The 19,300-nt window shown below is 41.1% G+C and overlaps 1 protein-coding gene and 1 non-coding gene across 2 annotated transcripts; one reads left to right on the plus strand and one right to left on the minus strand.

Annotated features, from left to right (window-relative positions):
• Nucleotides 1-15,603: 15,603 nt before the first annotated feature.
• LOC131019214 (small nucleolar RNA R71) lies at nt 15,604-15,709 on the minus strand. The gene has a single exon (XR_009100135.1). It is a non-coding gene; the product is annotated as a small nucleolar RNA R71 (small nucleolar RNA).
• A 16-nt stretch (nt 15,710-15,725) lies between these two features.
• LOC131018669 (uncharacterized) lies at nt 15,726-17,675 on the plus strand. Its single transcript, XM_057947383.1, has 3 exons — nt 15,726-16,028; nt 16,206-16,440; nt 16,525-17,675. Exons 1-3 carry the CDS (start codon nt 15,726-15,728, stop codon nt 17,673-17,675), a joined length of 1,689 nt encoding a protein of 562 aa, XP_057803366.1.
• The last annotated feature ends 1,625 nt before the right edge of the window (nt 17,676-19,300 follow it).

Consider the following 19,300-nt stretch of genomic DNA (forward strand, 5'->3'; position numbering starts at 1 on the left):
AGTTGCTTTTATTTTAATCGTTTAATCTTGCCTAGGGTTTAATAGTTTATTTCGCCTAGTTAATTCTAAGTTCAGTTTTAAATTGAGTTTTTAATTACAAGCCTTAGTTTAATAATCAAGTTTACTGCTTTCTCGTGACATAATTAAAAGTCCTTAAAGATCTTCCTTGAGAGACTGTTGGATTTGTATACTGAAAGCAAGAACGTTTTATGCTTGTATACAATGTTTCCTAAGTTCACTAGGACGAGATGACTCTAGGACGACTCGTTGGTTTAGGCTGCAGTATAGATGGAAGGAGTTTGTCTTGACTACTTGTCTATACTGGTACGTCATAACGTATTGATAGGATTACAGTGAGATGTATTCTTCTATCTAATATAAGTGAAGAATCAAGATCTCGGTGACTTAATAGAATCTTAATACTAATAAGATTTCAAATATATATGTTGATTCGTGTATCACTTTGATTTACTATGGGTGAGAGTTATATAATAACTTGAGTACTCTGTATCTTGGGTGATAGCGGTTAATATATGATATTTGGTTATCTCTATTAGTACCTGTATTCGGTATAGGATAATGACATCCCCTTAAGGAGCTTAATAAGGTTTACTGCGTTAAACCCTGCAGGCTGATTAAGTTCAGGTGCAATAATGGGTTTGAGTGGTACTGCTTAAGGATTACAAAGATATTAATTAATTTAAGCTGTCGGAGCTCTAATTAATTAATGGATGTCGGATATTTTAAATACGGAGATTTAATAAGTCTAAATACAAGCCCCAACTCATCACCGACAATAAAGGGGTAAGTCAGTATTGATTCTCTAGTGGAATGAATTAATACTTATGAATTAATTATGATCTGGGCTGATCATAGAAATTAATTCATTAGAGGCCCATCTTTATTCCTTGTATCTGATCCCTGGATTGGCCCAAAGTCTCCTGAGCCCAGGAAATAGTAGGGAACGCCCAACAGCAGTATAAGGGCCCTAGGTCTGTGTTTTGTCTATAAATACAACTATTTGCTCTCAGAATAATACACACAAAAATTAGGGTTTTGAGAGAGCAGAGTGGGGCGACAATACTGAGTAGGCGGCTACTGTCTCAGGGAGTTCTCATAGTTCGTTGTCCATCCAACAATGGGAACTGAGCTGAATACAGTTCAGAAGATCTGAGCTGGAGTCAGTTTTTCGCAGGAAATTAAGTTCTGGCAGTTTCTGAAGAACGGCCATAACTTACTCTACAAAACTTAGATTCGGACGAAACAGGCGACCACGGAAAGCTCTTTCGAAAAGGAAGAAGTCGTATTTCTGTGCAAAATACGATTGGAGGACGTTTGAGGCTTCAAACAAAGGATTGAAGTTGGTTGACCTGTTCAGCGACGAATTGATGAGTTCTTAGGAATTCTTCAGGTATTTCTAACTCCAAGGTGCAGCACTTAAATTTATAGGAGCATGCTAGGTTTAATCGATGTATGGTGAATTAAGATAATCCAAGAGATGATCCTCGGGCAAATCAAGTATTAATTAAGTTTAATATTCCTTCAATTGGCATCAGAGCCCGAATTAGTTTTCTTGGCTCTGTCTGATAATTCGCGTTCAATTAATATGTGCGTGTTTTTATTTTGTTTTTCTGCTGTTGTTCTTTGTGGTCTGTTGATTCGTGGGATACGTCGTTTTGACGTTGTAATCATTTTTCCACCACGAGAAAATCCATGGTTAGATTAGAATTTCAAATTGTACTTTGTTTTTCGGCCATAATTTGTAATTATGGTAAAATGAGACGAGAATGACGGCGATCAGACGAGGAACGGAGAACAGGTATTTGGAGTGGAAGGCGGAACAGGGCTGTGCTGATGTGCATGCCCTAGGACAGCGCTGGGCAGCGCTCCGAGGCATAGCTGCACTCAGCAGCGCTTCGGGACAGAGCAGCGCTATGGGTCAGAGCAGCGCTCCGGGGCAGAGCTGCGCTTCGGCGCAGGGCTGGGCTCAGCAGCGCTTCGGTGCAGGGCTGCGCTCAGCAACGCTTCAGAGCAGAGCAGAGCAGCGCTGTGCTCCAGAGCAGAGCAGAGCTGCGCAGGGCTCCAGAGCAGTGCAGAGCTGCGCTCCAGATCAGAGCAGAGTTGTGCTGTGCTGTGCTCCAGAGCAGAGCAGAGCTGCGCTGCGCTCCAGGGCAGACCTGGGCTCAACAGCGCTTCGGCGCAGGGCTGCGCTCCGCAACGCTCCAGAGCAGAGCTGGCTGCGCTCTCAGCAAGGCTGCGCTGGGCAGCGTTTCCGCGGCGGCGCATGGACTTCGAGGCAAACCCTAGGGGTTCCAAACCTTAGTTTATCTAAGACGGGCCTGACGGAGCTGCTTGGGCCGAGTTTTACGTTTTTGAGCTTTTATTTTCTGTTTTAAATGTAATAGATTAGATTTGGGATTCCACGAATGGGTCACGAAGAACTTTTTTTCTTTTATTCTGTTCTTTGCATGTCGTAGTGTTAATCCTTTATGCTCTTTGCACGCTGTTTTTGTCTTTGCTTGTTAATATGTGTTTATTAACTATGCTTAGACAAGCATGCTAAGTTAATCATTTTCTTAAGCATGTTTTAGAATTCTGCGAGCATGTTTTACGTGTTGCGTTCTAGAAGAGCATGCTTAGGATTATGTGTTTGAGCATGATCAAACCTTTTGAAAGAAAAAGACTAAGCTGTATTAATAATTTTATAGATGATTAAAAATTATTTAGATTTCCACAAACGGTCTCAAGACAAAGTGTTTTACAATGTGAGTAAACGTTCACACGATCGTGGCTTACTTCACATTTGTTTTTTTTTTTCACGAGTTTGTCAAGTTGAGACTTCTAAACAAATATTTAATCCATTTAAGTAGTGGGAGTTATGCGGTAAACGTCCACACGATCGTAACTTACTCGTATAATTTTCACGAGTACTTTAGATGATGGAATTAAATAAGATAACTAAGAAAATTAAATTGAATGCGGCATGGTCCTAGTGAGTATGTCAAATTCGAGAATTTAATTTCAAAGTTAGATTGTGGTTATTGCTTAATAATTTTTATTCTTAAAATTATGTAGACCTCCACATGCGGTTTCAAGACAAAGTGATTGAGAATATGAGTAAACGTCCACACGATCGTGGCTTACTTCATGTTTGATTTCACAAGTTTGTTAAGTTGAGATTTCTATTAAAAATATTTAAATCCATTTAAGTAGTGGGAGTTATGCGGTAAACGTCCACACGATCGTGGCTTACTCGTATGATTTTCATAAGTACTTTAGAGGATGGATTTTAAATAAGATAACCAAGATGTTAAATTGAAAGCGGTATGGTCTTAGTAAGTATGCTAATTTCGAGAATTTAATTATCAAGGTTAAATTGTGGTCGCTGCTTAGATATCGTTTCTAGTACAATGTACAACTCCCCATCAGAGTCCCTTCTTGAATATGATATGGTCTAGTTAAGGTCCAACTATTAATTTCCTTTGTCAAAAGGTTAAGTTGACATGGATGGAAATTAAACGACTAGGTGAATAGTCTGGTTGAGGGGTTCATGTGTAAACGTCCACACGATCGTGGCTTACTCGTGAGATTCCTTGGGCAGTTGGAGGTTTCATTAATATTGTTTTATCAAAAGGTTACAATAGTATTGTTACGAATAATGTGCTTCATGTTCTTACATGTTTAATTGTTTACTTTCAGATATGTCTATGCCTCCTTTTATTTATTTATTTTTGCACAAAGTCTTTAACCGGTCCTTTTTATATGGAAACGTCATTTGGAGTACATCTTCATCACAAACTAGCACAATTTTTGTGTTGCTTACTACTCCACGTTCTATTTGTTCAAACGATGAGACAACTGATGGGAAAAAAGAACTACATAAAAGGTGCCATGTGACGAGTAATGTGGCTAAATGCTATATTATGATAATAATGTCATAAATCTTGCAACTCTAACATCAGGGCATGGACGATGCTCTTAGCATCATGCTGAATCTCAAGAAAACGTTTGGAGAGTCGGACTGGGCTACTCATTTAAATTTGATGAGATTAATCTTGTTATTTTTATGAGCGAGCATAGCTCAGTGCACGAGCATGTCATGCACATGGCAAACTTGTTTGATGGACTTGACTTGCTCAGTGGGAGTATCGACGGTGAGGCAAAAGTCGATATTATCCTGAATTATCTTCTCGAGTCTTTTAATTAAGAACTTTCACCTCAACGCTGTTATGAGCAACAAGGATAATACTCTTTTTGAGTTGTTATATGCTCAAGTTACGGCTAAGGAAGTTGTGGGAGAGAGATGTTCAAGAACTTGCTATTGCCAAAGGAGAGCCATCTTCTTCGTCGAAAGACGGGAAGAAGAAGGGTCCAAGGGGCAAGAAAGACAAGGAAAATAGTGGGAGTAGTGGTGTGATAAGATTGAGTATTGGAGAATTTTTTCTTTCAATACTCAAGGCAAAGGGTTAAGGTACTTCACTTGCTGTGGAAATTCTAATCTAACCATGGATTTTCTCGTGGTGGAAAAATGATTACAACGTCAAAACGACGTATCCCACGAATCAACAGACCACAAAGAACAACAACAGAAAAACAAAATAAAAACACGCACATATAGGAGCATGCTAGGTTTAATCGATGTATGGTGAATTAAGATAATCCAAGAGACGATCCTCGAGCAAATCGAGTATTAATTAAGTTTAATATTCATTCAGAGAAGACATTGGGTTAACTTACCACTGCTAGAGTGTCCTTGTCCTGTTGCAAGTCAATCTAGAGGTGTTTCTAGTTGAGTCAAATTTTGGCGCCGTTGCCGGGGAAGGTTTTAGGCGTTTAGTTGTGTCACTTTTCGTTTCAGATTTTAATTGCTTTCTTAACTTTACGTTTTGTTTTCTTTCCACCCGGTGCGTTTAATCCGTTTGTTAGTGTTGTGCATAGTTCAGCCCTGACAAGTCCAGTGCTGCCGAGTCCAGTGCTGACGAGTCTAGAGCTGAAAAGTCCAGCTCTGACGAAACGGAAGAGGAAAAGCCTACAGAGCTGCCAGCGAGCTCTGTCTCTGACCATACAGAACAGTCCGTACAGGAGGAAGGAGCCCGGTCCAGTGCTGCCGAGTCCAGCGCTGACAACAAGAAAGAAGAAAAGTCAGCCCTGCACGCCAAAGAAGAGATGGCACAGAATAATATGGAGTACATGGGAGATTTCTCCAGGCCCGTCATAGGGGACACTAACACTTCGGCCATTATGCTTCCCACCGCCGTCAGAAACTACAACTTGAAGCCGAATGATTCAAGTTTGTTACCTTTGTTCCATGGGATGCTGAGTGAAGACGCATTGCAGTTCATCCGCAACTTTTGCACGCAAGTGCAAACCATCCCATTGCTAAATCTCACGGAGGACCAATTAAAGCTCAAGTGCCTCTCTTATGCACTTAAAGATAGGGCGAGGATGTGGATGCTAACTCTGCCGCCCAACTCCATCACCACTTGGGGAGAAGCTTGTGAGAAGTTCATGCTAAAGTACTATCCCAGCCACAAGACACAGGAGCTCAGAGCGCAGATCGTAGATTTCATCCAAGGACCAGACGAGCCTTTACATGAAGCTTGGGAAAGATTTTAAGAACTACTCCGTCAATGCCCGCAACATCAATTGACGAACGTGATGTTAATGCAATACTTCTATGATGGGTTAGCGCAAACTGCCCAATTCATGGTGGACAGCACTGCAGGAGGGAACATAGGTAGGAAGACTGCAGCAGAGCTAAAGGAAATATTTAAAACCTTAGCCGAAAGCTCCTAACAAAAGTCGGTCCGTGGAAAGAGAGTTGAGGCCATCACTGTAACGCACCAGTATGAGACAAGTCCAGCAGCTTAAGATGAGCAAGACGAAAGCTGCACCTATCCCTGCGCAGAGCATAGATTATAATCAAGGCATGCATAACTTTAATAGTGGATGGAGAGGTCAACAACAAGGGAATTTTCAGCCTGCTCGACAATTTCAGAATGCTCCACAGTTTGAAATGCAGAAATAGTCTTTAGAGGAGACGATGCAATTGTTTATGGAGATGAGCAAGCAAAATATGGAGTCTCAGGCAGCCACCATCAACCGACTTGAGACTACTGTCGGGCGCTCTGAACCAGCTACAGCAGCAGAACCAGCTACATCAGGCTCTGGCCATTACTGCTCTGCCAGAGCTAAGAACACCGCCAGCGCTGTCCAGGATGCCAGAGCTGATGAGAGCGCCAGAGCTGACTACGGTACCAGAGCAGAGGAAGGTAACAGAGCAGATGAGGATGCCAGCCTTGGCAAGTCCAGCCCTGCCGAGTCCAGCTCTGCAGAATTCAGCCCTGCAGACTCCAGCTCTGTAGAATCCAGCTATGCAAAGTCCAGCCCTGGAGAGTCCAGCCCTGCCAAGTTCAGCGCTGCACAATCCAGCCCTGCAGAATCCAGCCTTGCCAAATCCAGCTTTGCAAACTCCAGCTATGCCAAGTCCAGCTCTGCAGAATCCAGCTCTGCAGAGTCCAGCCCTGCAGCATCCAGCCTTGCAGAATTCAGCCATGCCAAATCCAGTTCTGCAAAATTCTGGCATGAGAAGGATGCCAGGGCTGAGAAGAGCGCCATAGCTGAAACTTCACAAGTCCACTATACCATATCGACCACCGAAAGCTATCCAACGCCCCAACCCACCTCTACCACCAAAGATTGTAGATCCAACCAAACCACTACCGAAGCAAAGAAATCCAGGAAGTTTCATTCTTGGTATTGGTTTGGGAAGAGCTGGAGAGTTCTCGGGTATGTTAGACTTGGGTGCGGAAGTCAATTTGATGCCGTTTGCTATATTTCAAAAATTGGGCAGGAAGGAGGATGAGCTAAAACGCACAAATATGAGACTCCAGCTAGCTGACGGAGCTATAACCAGCCCACGTGGACTCTTGGAGGATGTAGAAGTAATAGTGAGAGGAATCAAGGTACTGGCAGATTTTGTGGTGCTCGATGAAGGGAAAAGTATTACAGGAAAGAACGACCATCTTGTGCTGCTTGGCCGACCTTTTATGGCTACTACCCAAACTCGCATTGACGTGAGTTCTGGAACTTTGAGTATGGCCGGGTCAGGTAGATCGGTAACGTTCTCTATTTTCATTAAGAAGCCTATTATTTCTACTTCTTTAATGCATATCTGTTCTTCTATTGAGATTTTTGACCATGTGGAAGAAGTGGAAATTTTCAGCGCTGACAATTTTGTGCCAGCTCTGCCTAGCATTCCAGCTCTGACCATCGCACTAGCTCTGCCAAGTGCAGCGCTGCCCAGTTCAGCGCTGCTTAGTCCAGTCATGCCAAGTTCAGCGCTGCATAGTCCAGCCCTGCAGAGCTCAGACCTGACGAGCCCAGCTCTGCCCAGTCAGCCAGCTCTGCCTAGTCCGCCAGCCCTGACCAGTTCGCCAGTGCTGGAGAGCACTTGCTCGAAAGAGGACGAGAGAATACAGGAGTTTCTTGCTAACCTGCTAGATGAGGAGGCCATTGAAGATGAGTTTTTGACCAAGCTTCCACTCAACGTTAATGCAGAGCAAGAAGTACCAACTAAAGTGAAAGCGGATGCAACCGTTGAGGAAGAATGGGCTGATGAGCTGAACTTCAAAGATGGTGTCGTGCAAGGAGTGCAAGGTGTAATGCCCTTGGAGGAGAAGAAAGAAGAAAGCTCTCGATCTAGCTCATGGTTCGAGAGAATGATGAATGTGATGAGCTCTTCTTGCTCATTAAGAGGACCCGCAGTTGAAATGGAGGAGGATGCGCTTTCACAATGATTAATTCAGCTGATGTTTCATAGTGATTTTGGTTAAGGGTTTCTCTAAGTCGGGCTGGCGACTTTAAAACTAGCGCTTGGTGGGAGGCAACCCACTGTTGGTTTTGTTTTGTTTTTGTTTTTCTTGTTCTTTGCTTTCCGTTTTTTGTGTTTTCCTAGTCTTTGGTTGCTTGTTCGGTTGCAATGATTCTTGGTGTTAATGTTTTGTTTTCAGCGCTGCAATTCTACTCTAACCTTGCCGCCAGCGCTGAAGAATGCCAGCGCTGCACAGTTCACTTCCAGCTCTGAAATTCCACGCTGAAAAGGACCAGCGCTGACATTTCTACTCTGCCAAAGACCGGAAACCCTACAACTTGCGCCGCCTCTCACAATGCTTATGCTTTTCATCGCCAATGATCAGGGACGTCTTCTAACTCTCTTTATTTTGTGCCCTGAGGACATGGCTTTCTTTAAGTGTGGGGGGTGGCTTGTTTTGTTTTGTTTATGCTTTGAATTGGGTAATTCGTCCCTTTATTCTTAGCTTGCTCTTGGATACTTGCGATTTTTTTTATTAATTTGTTGAAGAGGAGATTGTTTTCGATGTGAATTTTGGGTTTGTGATTGAATGGTGGTTATTCTTGTTTTACTCTTGATATATGTTTCTTGATTGTGCAAAGAATTATGAGTTTTGTTGCAACACGATTGTAAGTAAGTAAAACGTGATTTGTCCGGTAGATGCTAGAGGGAGTGTTGTCATTATGATTGCCTACGATCGTATCCTTATCTGTGAAATGCTGGACGAATTGCCAGCTCTGAAATAATTGGCCAGCTCTGAAAGTGACAGCGCTGAGTCTCTGCTCCTCTAGTTTTAACTATGAGCATGGGAAACCACGTGAAAAGACTTTGGATTACATCCAAATGGTTTTATTTCATGAATTATGGCTCAACTGTCGAAAATCTAAATGATAAAGCACACAAAGTGTGAAAAATGGTGATATTGATTATAAAGGCGATCACATTAGGGAATTCACTTCTAGCGGAGAATTGGGTCTGATCAAATTATTTGCATTACTGTTTGTTGCTTCTTAAACTTTAAGTTACTTGCATGATCGAGAGATGTGTGTTGAGTGAAAATATTTGAATTGACTTTCTTGAATGTTTTGAATGGAAATAAGCATTGTTGAAGCGCTCTCTTCCTAGGATTCATACTGATTTTGCTTGAGAACAAGCAAAAGGCTAAGTGTGGGGGGGTTGATTTATGCCTAATTGTTCGTATTTTGGGGGTTTGCATGTGTTGATTTTAAGTTAAATATCCTGGAAATTGGTGCGTTTATGGGTTTGTTTTATGCTTTGCAGGAGATTTAGATTTGATAGATGGAATAGTGTAATTTTGGAGATTTTGGGATAAAATGGCGTTTTTAGGCGTGAACTGAACTGAGCAGAGCTGAAAAGCTAGAGCAGAGCAGAAAAGTCAGAGCAGAGCTGACTTCCAGAGTCAGAGCTGACCATCTCCAGAGCTGAACTTCACTATCAGAGCTAAATTCTCCATAGTAGAACAAACTTGTCAGAGTAGAGCTAAATTTCTAGAGCTGACTTTCAGCTTTGTCATGACCGCCAGAGCTGACTTCCAGCTCTGCCATGATCACCAGAGTCAACAATCTCCTTATCCAGAGCTGACTTTCAGCTATGCCATACTTGCCAGAGCTCGCTAATGCCAGAGCTAACTTCCAGCTCTGTCATGCCGTTCCAGAGCTAACTTCCAGCTCTGACTACCTTTCCAGAGTTGATGCACTAGAGTTCTCTTAAGTTGCAGAGCAGAGTTACAATTCTTGCCAGAGCTGATTTCTAGCTCTGCCTTACCTTTTCAGAGCTGGTGATTTCTCGCCAGAGCTAAGATTACTTGAAGAGCACGCTGCCAGCTGGAGTTACCTTTGAATGTACGTTTCTATCTCCTTAAGAGTCGAGCTTTGCAAGGTGAGTTTGATGGTAATTAGGGTTGGAATGGAGTCTATAAAAGGGGGCTTGAACGTGAATGAAAGAATCTAATCTTCTGCCTCCGACACTTAATCTTTGCCCTAATCTTTAGTTTCCAGCGCTGCAACCAAAGTTTAGGTTTTTATTGCTTTCTTAGTTCTTCAAGTTTTAGTACTATTTGTTCTAGTTTACTTTCAAGTTTAGCTTACTTTAGTTTTGTTTCGAAGATTGGGATTGAGTGACAGCAATTTCATCTTTGCGACGTTTACGGTATTTCAGTATTTATTTCAATTTACTTGCTTTGTTTCGTTTATGCACTTTTAATTATGCTATTTCAATTCTGCACTTTTAATTATGCAATTTAAATTATGCAATTTTATTATGTTTATGATTTCCTTTAAATTCTGCAATTTAATTTATGTTCATTAGATTAGGAGCTTTTCTTTACAAGTATTTAAATTCTAAGTAGTGTTTAATTCTTAAGTTGCTTTTATTTTAATCGTTTAATCTTGCCTAGGGTTTAATTGTTTATTTTGCCTATTTAATTCTAAGTTCAGTTTTAAATTGAGTTTTTAATTACAAGCCTTAGTTTAATAATCAAGTTTACTGCTTTCTTTACTGCTTTGTGACATAATTAAAAGCCCTTAAAGATCTTCCTTGAGAGACGACATTGGGTTAACTTACCACTGCTAGAGTGTCCTTGTCCTACTGCAAGTCAATCTAGAGGTGTTTCTAGTTGAGTCAAACATAAACACATCATTAAGCAAAGATAAATATTTGAAATAAAGTACCTAAGGTAAATGGCTCGATCTTGTTTCTTGCACACGAATGAAAATACTAAAAGTAGTAGATTGTTTGTACGAAATTAAACTACAGAAATGTAAGGTGTTTTTGAATGCCATAAGTCGGCCAAAGATTAAAGTAATAAAATGCAGCGGACAAAAGTTCTTGATAGTTGGGGCTGCTTCTTCTTTTATACTGTCGTCTGGTGGAGGGCTAACCCTAGCCGCGCCAGTCTTCAAATCTTCAACAGGATCTCCTTTCATTTTCTAGCTTCATCATGAATGATTTGATTGAAGATCCAGTTGATTCTTTCCTTCCGCAACAGATTAGGTCAACTCTCTACTTTTCTGGATCCTTCAACCTCCTTCTTCCTTGCTTCCACGATCATCCTTCTCATCCTTCTCATCCTTGCAATTCACTATGCATTCTGGCAACGGCTAGCTTCTTCTGCTTGTAGTGGTCAGACAGATTGCTTCTTTCGGTTTGATCCATACCAGGTGGGTTGCTTCGGGTTCCATACCCTAAGTTAAACTTGAGAGGTACTGTGCCTAGGCTCCATGCTGGTAAACACGACATTGCAATCTGGGCTGGTAATGTCCATTCCGACCACATTTTCTCCGTTTCTGCTCTACTGGACTGCTTCCCCATTACGACCTGGTTTTCTCCCGGAACGACCTGAACTGGCGCAAACATAGGAGAAAAATAGGGCCAAATGGCCCAAAAGTTGAAAATGCATCACACCTACACACTTAAACCATACTTGCCCTCAAGTATGTGGGTGGATTCACAGAAGACACGGACGAAAAAGAGATGTAAGGAAAGAAATATAAACTTCAAGATACGAGACTTGCACAGATATCTGGTTCAGATCATACTAACATGCATCATTCAGCCTAGTCAAACCACAAACCAAAGAGTAACGAATATGCATAAAATATGATAGTAGTTTCTCTTACTCAAGTATATAGCTTAGTGTATACACTCGTGCTATGTTGTACCAGTTCTACTATGAGTTTGATTGAAAACAACAAGTATATCAGACTAGCATGACTCATTAAAGGGACTTTAATTTGGTTGTAATGGGGTATACGGAGCAGAGGTGAGACATGTATAGTTCAGTAGGTTTAATTCAATATCACCCATACCCAGCATTTTTACTCAGTAAGACCACAACCAACATTTAACTCCCCTATTTTTAGTAGGGACCAATCTTTTTCTTTGATTTTTGGCAACATTTTGATCACCATTTTTTTGTGCCCAGATTTTCTTTTCCCTTCAAAAATTCCTTGCTTATCATTTTATGCTCAACAACAATTATTTCTTTTCAATATAAATTCATTAATCAAAAGGCTCAAGAAAGAAATGTTTGGCTCAAATTAGCGTAGCAAGGGTGTCAATCACATTAAGCATCAAAGAATAATTCTGGGGCCCTAATCAAAGAAATCTGCCCTAATCATGCGAGTCAATACTAGTAGTAGAAGTTCACAATCAAATTCCAGAGTCCCTAGCACAGCACAACCTCACCAGAAAATATGCAATTTTTAATTTGGCTAGGATCTCACTGGTGGATTTCTCTCTGTAAGCTCACTACTACTATCATGCATATCACACTCTCCACCAAATCATACCTCAAACCAAAATCAGCATGCATATTTCTCATCACCACTAACCAGTGCAAGTAAGACTTCGACCCAAACACAGATTCACAAGACACTAAAACATAAAAAGCAAAAACAAAAATAAAACCTAATCTAAAAAGTTCAGGGAGGAAAGAACCTAGTCACTTTGATCAGAGGGATCGCCCTCCGTATCCAGCTTGTCCACGATCACCTTAAAACCAGCCTCCATCGTCTCTTTCAAAATTGCCACTTCTCCACCAACATCAACAGCTCGTCCTTGATCTCCTTCAACTCGTCCATCAACGCGGCGCTCCCTACTCCTTCACTGCTCTCGATTCTGGCCTGACTGAGCTGCCCTCCGAGTAGACCAAGCGGTAGCTACCACTTTCATCAGCTTTGATGATCCTCCAACGCACGAGGCGTCCAGTGTCAAGGAAGCGGGTCTCCGCTACATCTTCTTCCTCCGGGGCTTCAGAGTTGAAATTCGTGAGCTTGTTTGCCAGAATGGTCACCAGCGGGCATAGAGAGAGATATTTGTTGGTATGTGTTACCCCATACTGAAACTGCATTACCGCGGTGAACCTGAAATTCACCCTCTTCTTCTCTACCATGCACTAGAGCAGGAATAACTCTTGCTGCGTGACCACATTAAAGCCCTCGAGTCGGCCGTAAATGTTGTAAGCCAACTAACGATGGCAGATCTGCAGGGCAGGGTCGCAGATTTCGTTGGACTTGTTGTTGTTCTTCACATACATAGCTCCTGTCGAGATTTGAGACCAGTAACGGTCAATCTGACTCCGCCACTCCGGTGGGGCTATGGTCTCAGCCTGCTTGTACTCATCATCATACACATCTTTATCCTCAATTACCCCCACGTGGTGTTCAAATCATTGATGAAAAGTGGGAACATCTTCCCCCGCAGCTAAAAATACAGGGTACTTGGGCTAAGTACAAGTTTTTAGGTTCTATTGTTAAGGGGGAACTGTTTTCACCCCATGTTTAGAACTTGTACTGTAAGTTCAGTCTTTTTGCTGTCTAGAACTGCTGTGTGGTTTTGGCATCATCAAAAAGGGGAAAATTGTTGGGAACCTTGTGGAATATCCTAACCCTTGTTTTGATGATACCAAAATTCATAGGACTTATATGTAATAGACTAGAATCATTTTTGAACTCAAGTGTTAGAGTTCGTTTCTAGTTTAGTTGCGGTGTCGAAGACTGAAGACTGAAGAACGAAGACTGAAGACTGCAGATACCAACTGAAGTATCAGTTGAAGAATCAGTTGAAGACTGATTATTTAATGCGCGCAAAGGACTGATACTAAAGTCAAGTATCAGTTGAACATTCCTCCTAGGACTGATCTTCCAACGTTCAGAGGAAGCCACGTACGCACAAGTACAGCCGCATTAAAGACAGAGATCTCAGAATATCTTATCTCTGTAGAGGTCATTCCTATCTGGTGGTTACTTTTCAGAGATGTCACATCTCCTGTCCATCAAAAGAGCCGTTTCCACACAGACAAGGAACCTCGAAGATTGAAGCCTCAGCCCAAATTCGAATTGCTCTCCAACGGAAGAAATCTTGAGGACGATTTACGCCAACGGATCTATTCAAGAGTTCTCCTACAAATAGCGCTCGAGGATCACTTCAACCTTCACCGATTCAACGACATAAGCTGAAGCTCTGCCGAAATTGCTACTCAGCCTAAAGCTTAACCGCTCCAAAGCTTGAATCGAAGAAGAGAATTCCAAAGCCAAAATCAGTCACTGCTGATTACATACATTCTCTTAGACCCTAGGCATATATCTGTTTACCCAGAAGCCAAAGGTCAAACTTGCTTCAAAGAACTTGTTCTTTGTAAGTATAGTTGGCACTCGTTCAAACCTCCCCCCCATAAGAGTGTTTGAGTGGTTCGGAGTTCAGGAAGGTACTCTGAACTCTGAGTGAAAAGTCTGAGCACGAGGTGTGCTTAGCAGGGAAATCCTACGCGAGGTGTGTGGGTGCTGAAGAAGGGTTTTCTTCAGTTTACGGTTGTGAGGCAAGCACACGGGTACGGTTTGCAGTGCACCAGTGAAGCACTTGCGGAGTGGATTGTTGGTCTGATCAACCAGCCGTGGATGTAGGAAAGGGGTTTTCCGAACCACGTAAAAGTCTCTGTGTTATTTACAGCTTTCAGTTTTACATTCTTACTTGTGCTATTTCTATTGATAAAACTGAACACTGACTAATAGCAAAGAGAAACCTTAATCCAACAATCTGCTCCACCGAGGCTATTACAAAACTAAGTTTAATTTCCGCTGCGTATGATATCAATCTGACTGAACTATCCTCTGATAGTAAGGAAGAGTGATATCATCTATATCTTAGCAAACACGACTGAAGCCCTTACGTGGATCAGTTAAGTTCCAGCAACTTAACTGATAACTCATTACTGAAGAGCTTTCAGTATCAGTCGTCAACCCTGTTGGTCAAAACTGATTTCAGTAAAACAGGAGTCCTTGTTTGCATGCAAAGTTTCGTTTTGATCTCTGACTGAGATTCCTCTGATTGAGGTCAGTAGATTAAGTCAAAAATAGCCTATAGGTGTATTCCCCCCCCATACACCTATTCGAGACCCTCTGGACCTAACAATGCTCAATTACATATATCTTAAGCCAAAACACTTAATAGACACATAGACAAGAAAGTCCTAATTTTTATTAAACTAAACTCTTGGAAATTTTATAAACACATATGAAACTTTAATCCATTCATATATCTATTAATCTTAACCACTTAATCTCACATATAAACCATCAATTTACAAATTCGAGCATAGATACACATATCCCTAATTTTATTAAACTAACTCACATCAAACTCATCAATTGACATCATATACTCAATTTACTCCATCAATCATCATCATATACATCTCATGGACTCATCTTCATCATCTATTCATCATTTTAACCATTGACTCAAAAGTTCCCAAATTTTGGGTAAACTAAACTCCATCGAACTTTCACATCTCAAGGCATATACTTCACAACACACATCAATCATCAACAAACATCACATAGATCTCATTTTTCACCCCAAATCAAGGAAAGAAAAAGAAATTTTTTGAAGGGTTGAAGACCCAAATTTTCAAAAATTTTGAAAAAGGAAGGGGGTGATTTTCTTGCTTCAATCTTTCAAGAATACACACACACAACATCATTCAAGCCATATCTATGGATTACATGATCACTTACCCAAACTTACACCAAGTATCAAACTTTCTCTCTCTAGCTTTGAAGCCAATCTTCAAGGATCTCCTTGGATTCAAGTTGATAGGAGGTGTTTAGGTAAGATTTTGATGGAGATTTATGTGTTTGGCATAATTTTGTGAAGCTTCGGAGGTCTCTACAATGGAATGAGCTAACAAGAAAAGTTTCTACTAAAGTATTTCCCTCCGACGAAAAATACAAAATATCGAAATGAAATCATATGATTTCAACAATTGGAGGATGAATATGTGAGTGAATCCTGTGAAAGGTTCAAAGAGCTGCTAAGAAAATGCCCACACCATGGAATTCCACATTGCATTCAGATGGAGACATTCTATAATGGTCTCAATGGTCCTACTCGTATGGTGTTGGATGCTTCAGCAAATGGTGCTATTCTTTCTAAGTCGTATGATGAGGCTTATGAGATTCTAGAGAGAATTGCTACTAACAATTATCAATGGTCTAATTCAAGAGCTCCAATGGGTAAAAAGATAGCAGGAGTACTTGAAGTTGATGCTTTGACAGCCTTGTCAGCTCAAGTAGCATCAATGAGCAACATGTTGAAGATTCTTAGTGTTGGGAGTAAACCACCACAAGCACCAGTGGTAACATCTCAAGCACCTGTGGTAACTCAACCGGTGGCAGAGATCTCTTGTGTTTACTGTGGCGATGCTCATACCTTTAAGAATTGTCCTTCCAATCCTGCTTCAGTTTACTATATAGGGAATCATAATACCAACCACAATAATTCTTACTCTCATTCTTACAATCCGGGATGGAGACAACATGCAAATTTCTCATAGAGTGATCAGGGAACGAGTTCGAATGGTGGAAAGATGCAAGCTAAGGCTACTTATCCACCAGGTTTCCAACAACAACAAAGGCCTCCACAAGCTACTCAAACTAACTATTTAGAGACTTTACTGAAAGAGTATATGGCTAAGAATGATGATGTAATTCAGAGTCAAGGAGCTTCATTAAGAAATCTTGAGGTTCAAATGGGGCAACTTGCAAATGAAATCAGAACTCGAGCACAAGGTACACTGCCTAGTGACACCGAAAATCTAAGAAAAGATAAGGAGTAGTGTAAAGCGGTTACATTGAGAAGTGGAAAAGGTTCAGATTTGAATGAAGATAAATTGAAGAGAAAATCTGAGCCCACTTCAATCCAAAAAGATGTGGAGAAGGGTGACGAAGCAGGAAATTCAAAGCTAACCAATGCTGATTCTGGGACAAATCCTTCAGCATTTTCTCAGCAAACTGCAGCAGAACAGTCACATGTGAAACCGCCGCCACCATTTCCACAACGATTTCAAAAAAAGCAGGATGATGCTCAATTCAGAAGATTCTGGGATGTTTTAAAACAACTCCACATCAATATCCCTCTAGTTGAAGCTTTAGAGCAAATGCCAAACTACGTGAAGTTTTTGAAAGATATTTTGACAAAAAAGAGAATGCTTGGGGAGTTTGAAACAATAGCTCTGACAGAAGGTAGCAGCGCTATTCTAAAGAACAAAATCCCTCCTAAATTGAAGGACCCTGGTAGTTTTACTATACCATGTGCCATTGGAGGTCGAGATATTGGTAAAGCTCTTTGTGATTTAGGAGCTATCATTAACTTAATGCCGCTTTCAGTTTTCAAGAAGTTAGGAATTGGAGGAGCAAGGCCTACCACAGTTACTCTACAATTGACCGATCGTTCCATGGCTCATCCAGAAGGAAAAATTGAAGATGTTTTGGTACAAGTCGACAAATTAATTTTTCCGGCAGATTTTATCATTCTTGATTATGAAGCGGATAGAGAGGTGCCAATTATCTTGGGAAGGCCATTTTTACCAACTGGACGAACTTTGATAGATGTTCAAAAAGGAGAGTTGACAATGAGGGTAAATGATCAGCAAGTTACCTTCAATGTTTTCAATGCTATGAAGTTTTCTGACGAGATTGAAGAATGCTCTACAGTGAGTGTCATTGATGCTATTGTGGCTGAAAAAGTGAACATGGAAATCTGTGGAGGAGATGTGAATGGAATTTCTCTTGAAGAGGTTGAAGAAATAAGTGATGAAGAAGAGGCTCAAGTCACATGGGTTGAATCCAAGCAAAACTCTTCCAACATTGGGAGAAAATTTGAATCTTTGGGGTTATCGGAAAGGGAGTTCAAACCACCTAAACCTTCCATTGAAGAACCACCACAGCTTGAGCTGAAACCCCTGCCTTCACATCTAAAATATGCCTACTTGGGAACTGAAGAAACTTTGCCCGTGATAATTTAGCCATTCTCGACTTAGAAAAGGAGAATATGTTGCTTCATGTGTTGAAGAGGTATAAGAAGGCAATTGGCTGGACAATTGCAGACATAAAGGGTATAAGTCCTTCTATTTGTATGCACAAAATTTTGTTGGAAGAAGGATGCAAAAATTCTGTAGAGCAGCAGCGGCGACTTAATCCAGTTATGAAAGAAGTCGTTAAAAAAGAGGTGATCAACTGGTTAGATGCTGGAATAATATATCCAATTTCGGATAGCTCTTGGGTCAACCCTGTTCAATGTGTTACAAAGAAGGGTGGATTCACGGTGGTGGTCAACGAGAATGATGAATTGATTCCTACAAGTGTAGTAACGGGATGGCGTGTTTGTGTGGACTACCGGAAGTTAAACAATGCTACCAGAAAAGATCATTTCCCGCTACCTTATATTGACCAAATGCTTGATAAACTAGCAGGGAAGGAGTAGTTTTGTTTTCTCGATGGCTACTCCGGTAATCATCAAATCACCATTGCACCTGAAGATCAACATAAAACAACTTTCACATGTCCTTATGGCACTTTTGCTTGTAGGCGAATGTCATTTGGGCTGTGCAACGTACCTGCCACCTACCAACGGTGTATGATGTCAATCTTTTCTAATATGGTGGAGACATCATTGGAAATATTCATGGATGATTTTTCGGTCTTCGGTGATACTTTTGGTATATGCTTGGCTAACTTGGAAAAAGTGTTGGAAAGGTGTGAGGAGACAAATTTGGTGCTAAATTGGGAAAAATGCCATTTTATGGTGCAAGAAGGTTCGGTCTTGGGTCATCGAATTTCCAAAAAGGGCATTGAAGTGGATCGAACAAAGACCGAAGTTATTGACAAACTTCCACCTCCTACATCAGTTAAAGGTGTTCGAAGTTTTTTAGGCCACACGGGTTTCTACAGGAGGCTTATTCGAGATTTCTCAAAAATCTCAAAACCGCTAAGTTCTTTGCTAGAGCAGAATCGGCCATTTGAATTCACTAAGGAGTGTTTAGAGGCCTTTTTGCATTTGAAGAAATTAAGCACTTGTAACAGCTCCCATCATTGTTGTTCCGGATTGGTCTCTTCCTTTTGAATTAATGTGTGACGCGAGTGACTTCGCAGTAGGTGCTGTTCTTGGGCAGAGAAAAGAGATGATCTTTCACTCTATTTATTATGTTAGCAAGACTTTGACCGATGCTCATTTAAATTACATGACTTCTGAAAAAGAACTATTGGCTGTTGTTTTTGCGTTTGACAAGTTTAGATCTTATCCGGTGGGCACTAAAGTGGTGGTTTATACAGATCATTCAGCGATTAAATACCCCATTTCAAAGAAGGACGCCAAGCCACGACTTATTCGATGGGTGTTACTTCTTCAAGAGTTTGATTTGGAAATTAGGGATAGACTAGGAACAGAGAACCAAGCTGATGATCATCTCTCTCGGCTGGAAGATGGACGAGAAAAAGGATTTGAAGAGCCAATCAAGGAAAATTTTCCCGATGAACAACTTCTGTTGGTGAAACAAGTATTTACTCATTAGTTTGCTGACTTTGTTAACTACTTAGTGAGTGGGATGCTTCCACCAGATTTGAATAGACAGCAACTGAAGAAGTTCTTTCA

This window comes from Salvia miltiorrhiza, chromosome 3, assembly GCF_028751815.1.
Source record: "Salvia miltiorrhiza cultivar Shanhuang (shh) chromosome 3, IMPLAD_Smil_shh, whole genome shotgun sequence".
Lineage (NCBI taxonomy): Eukaryota > Viridiplantae > Streptophyta > Magnoliopsida > Lamiales > Lamiaceae > Salvia > Salvia miltiorrhiza.

Excerpts from the sequence above, each read along its gene's own strand:
- LOC131018669 (XM_057947383.1), top strand. The coding sequence starts at position 15,726 with ATGGAGACATTCTATAATGGTCTCAATGGTCCTACTCGTATGGTGTTG. Across the intron at positions 16,029-16,205 it reads TAACATCTCAAGCACCTGTG|AGTGATCAGGGAACGAGTTC; the intron begins GTAACTCAACCG and ends AATTTCTCATAG. Across the intron at positions 16,441-16,524 it reads AATCAGAACTCGAGCACAAG|ATTTGAATGAAGATAAATTG; the intron begins GTACACTGCCTA and ends GAAAAGGTTCAG.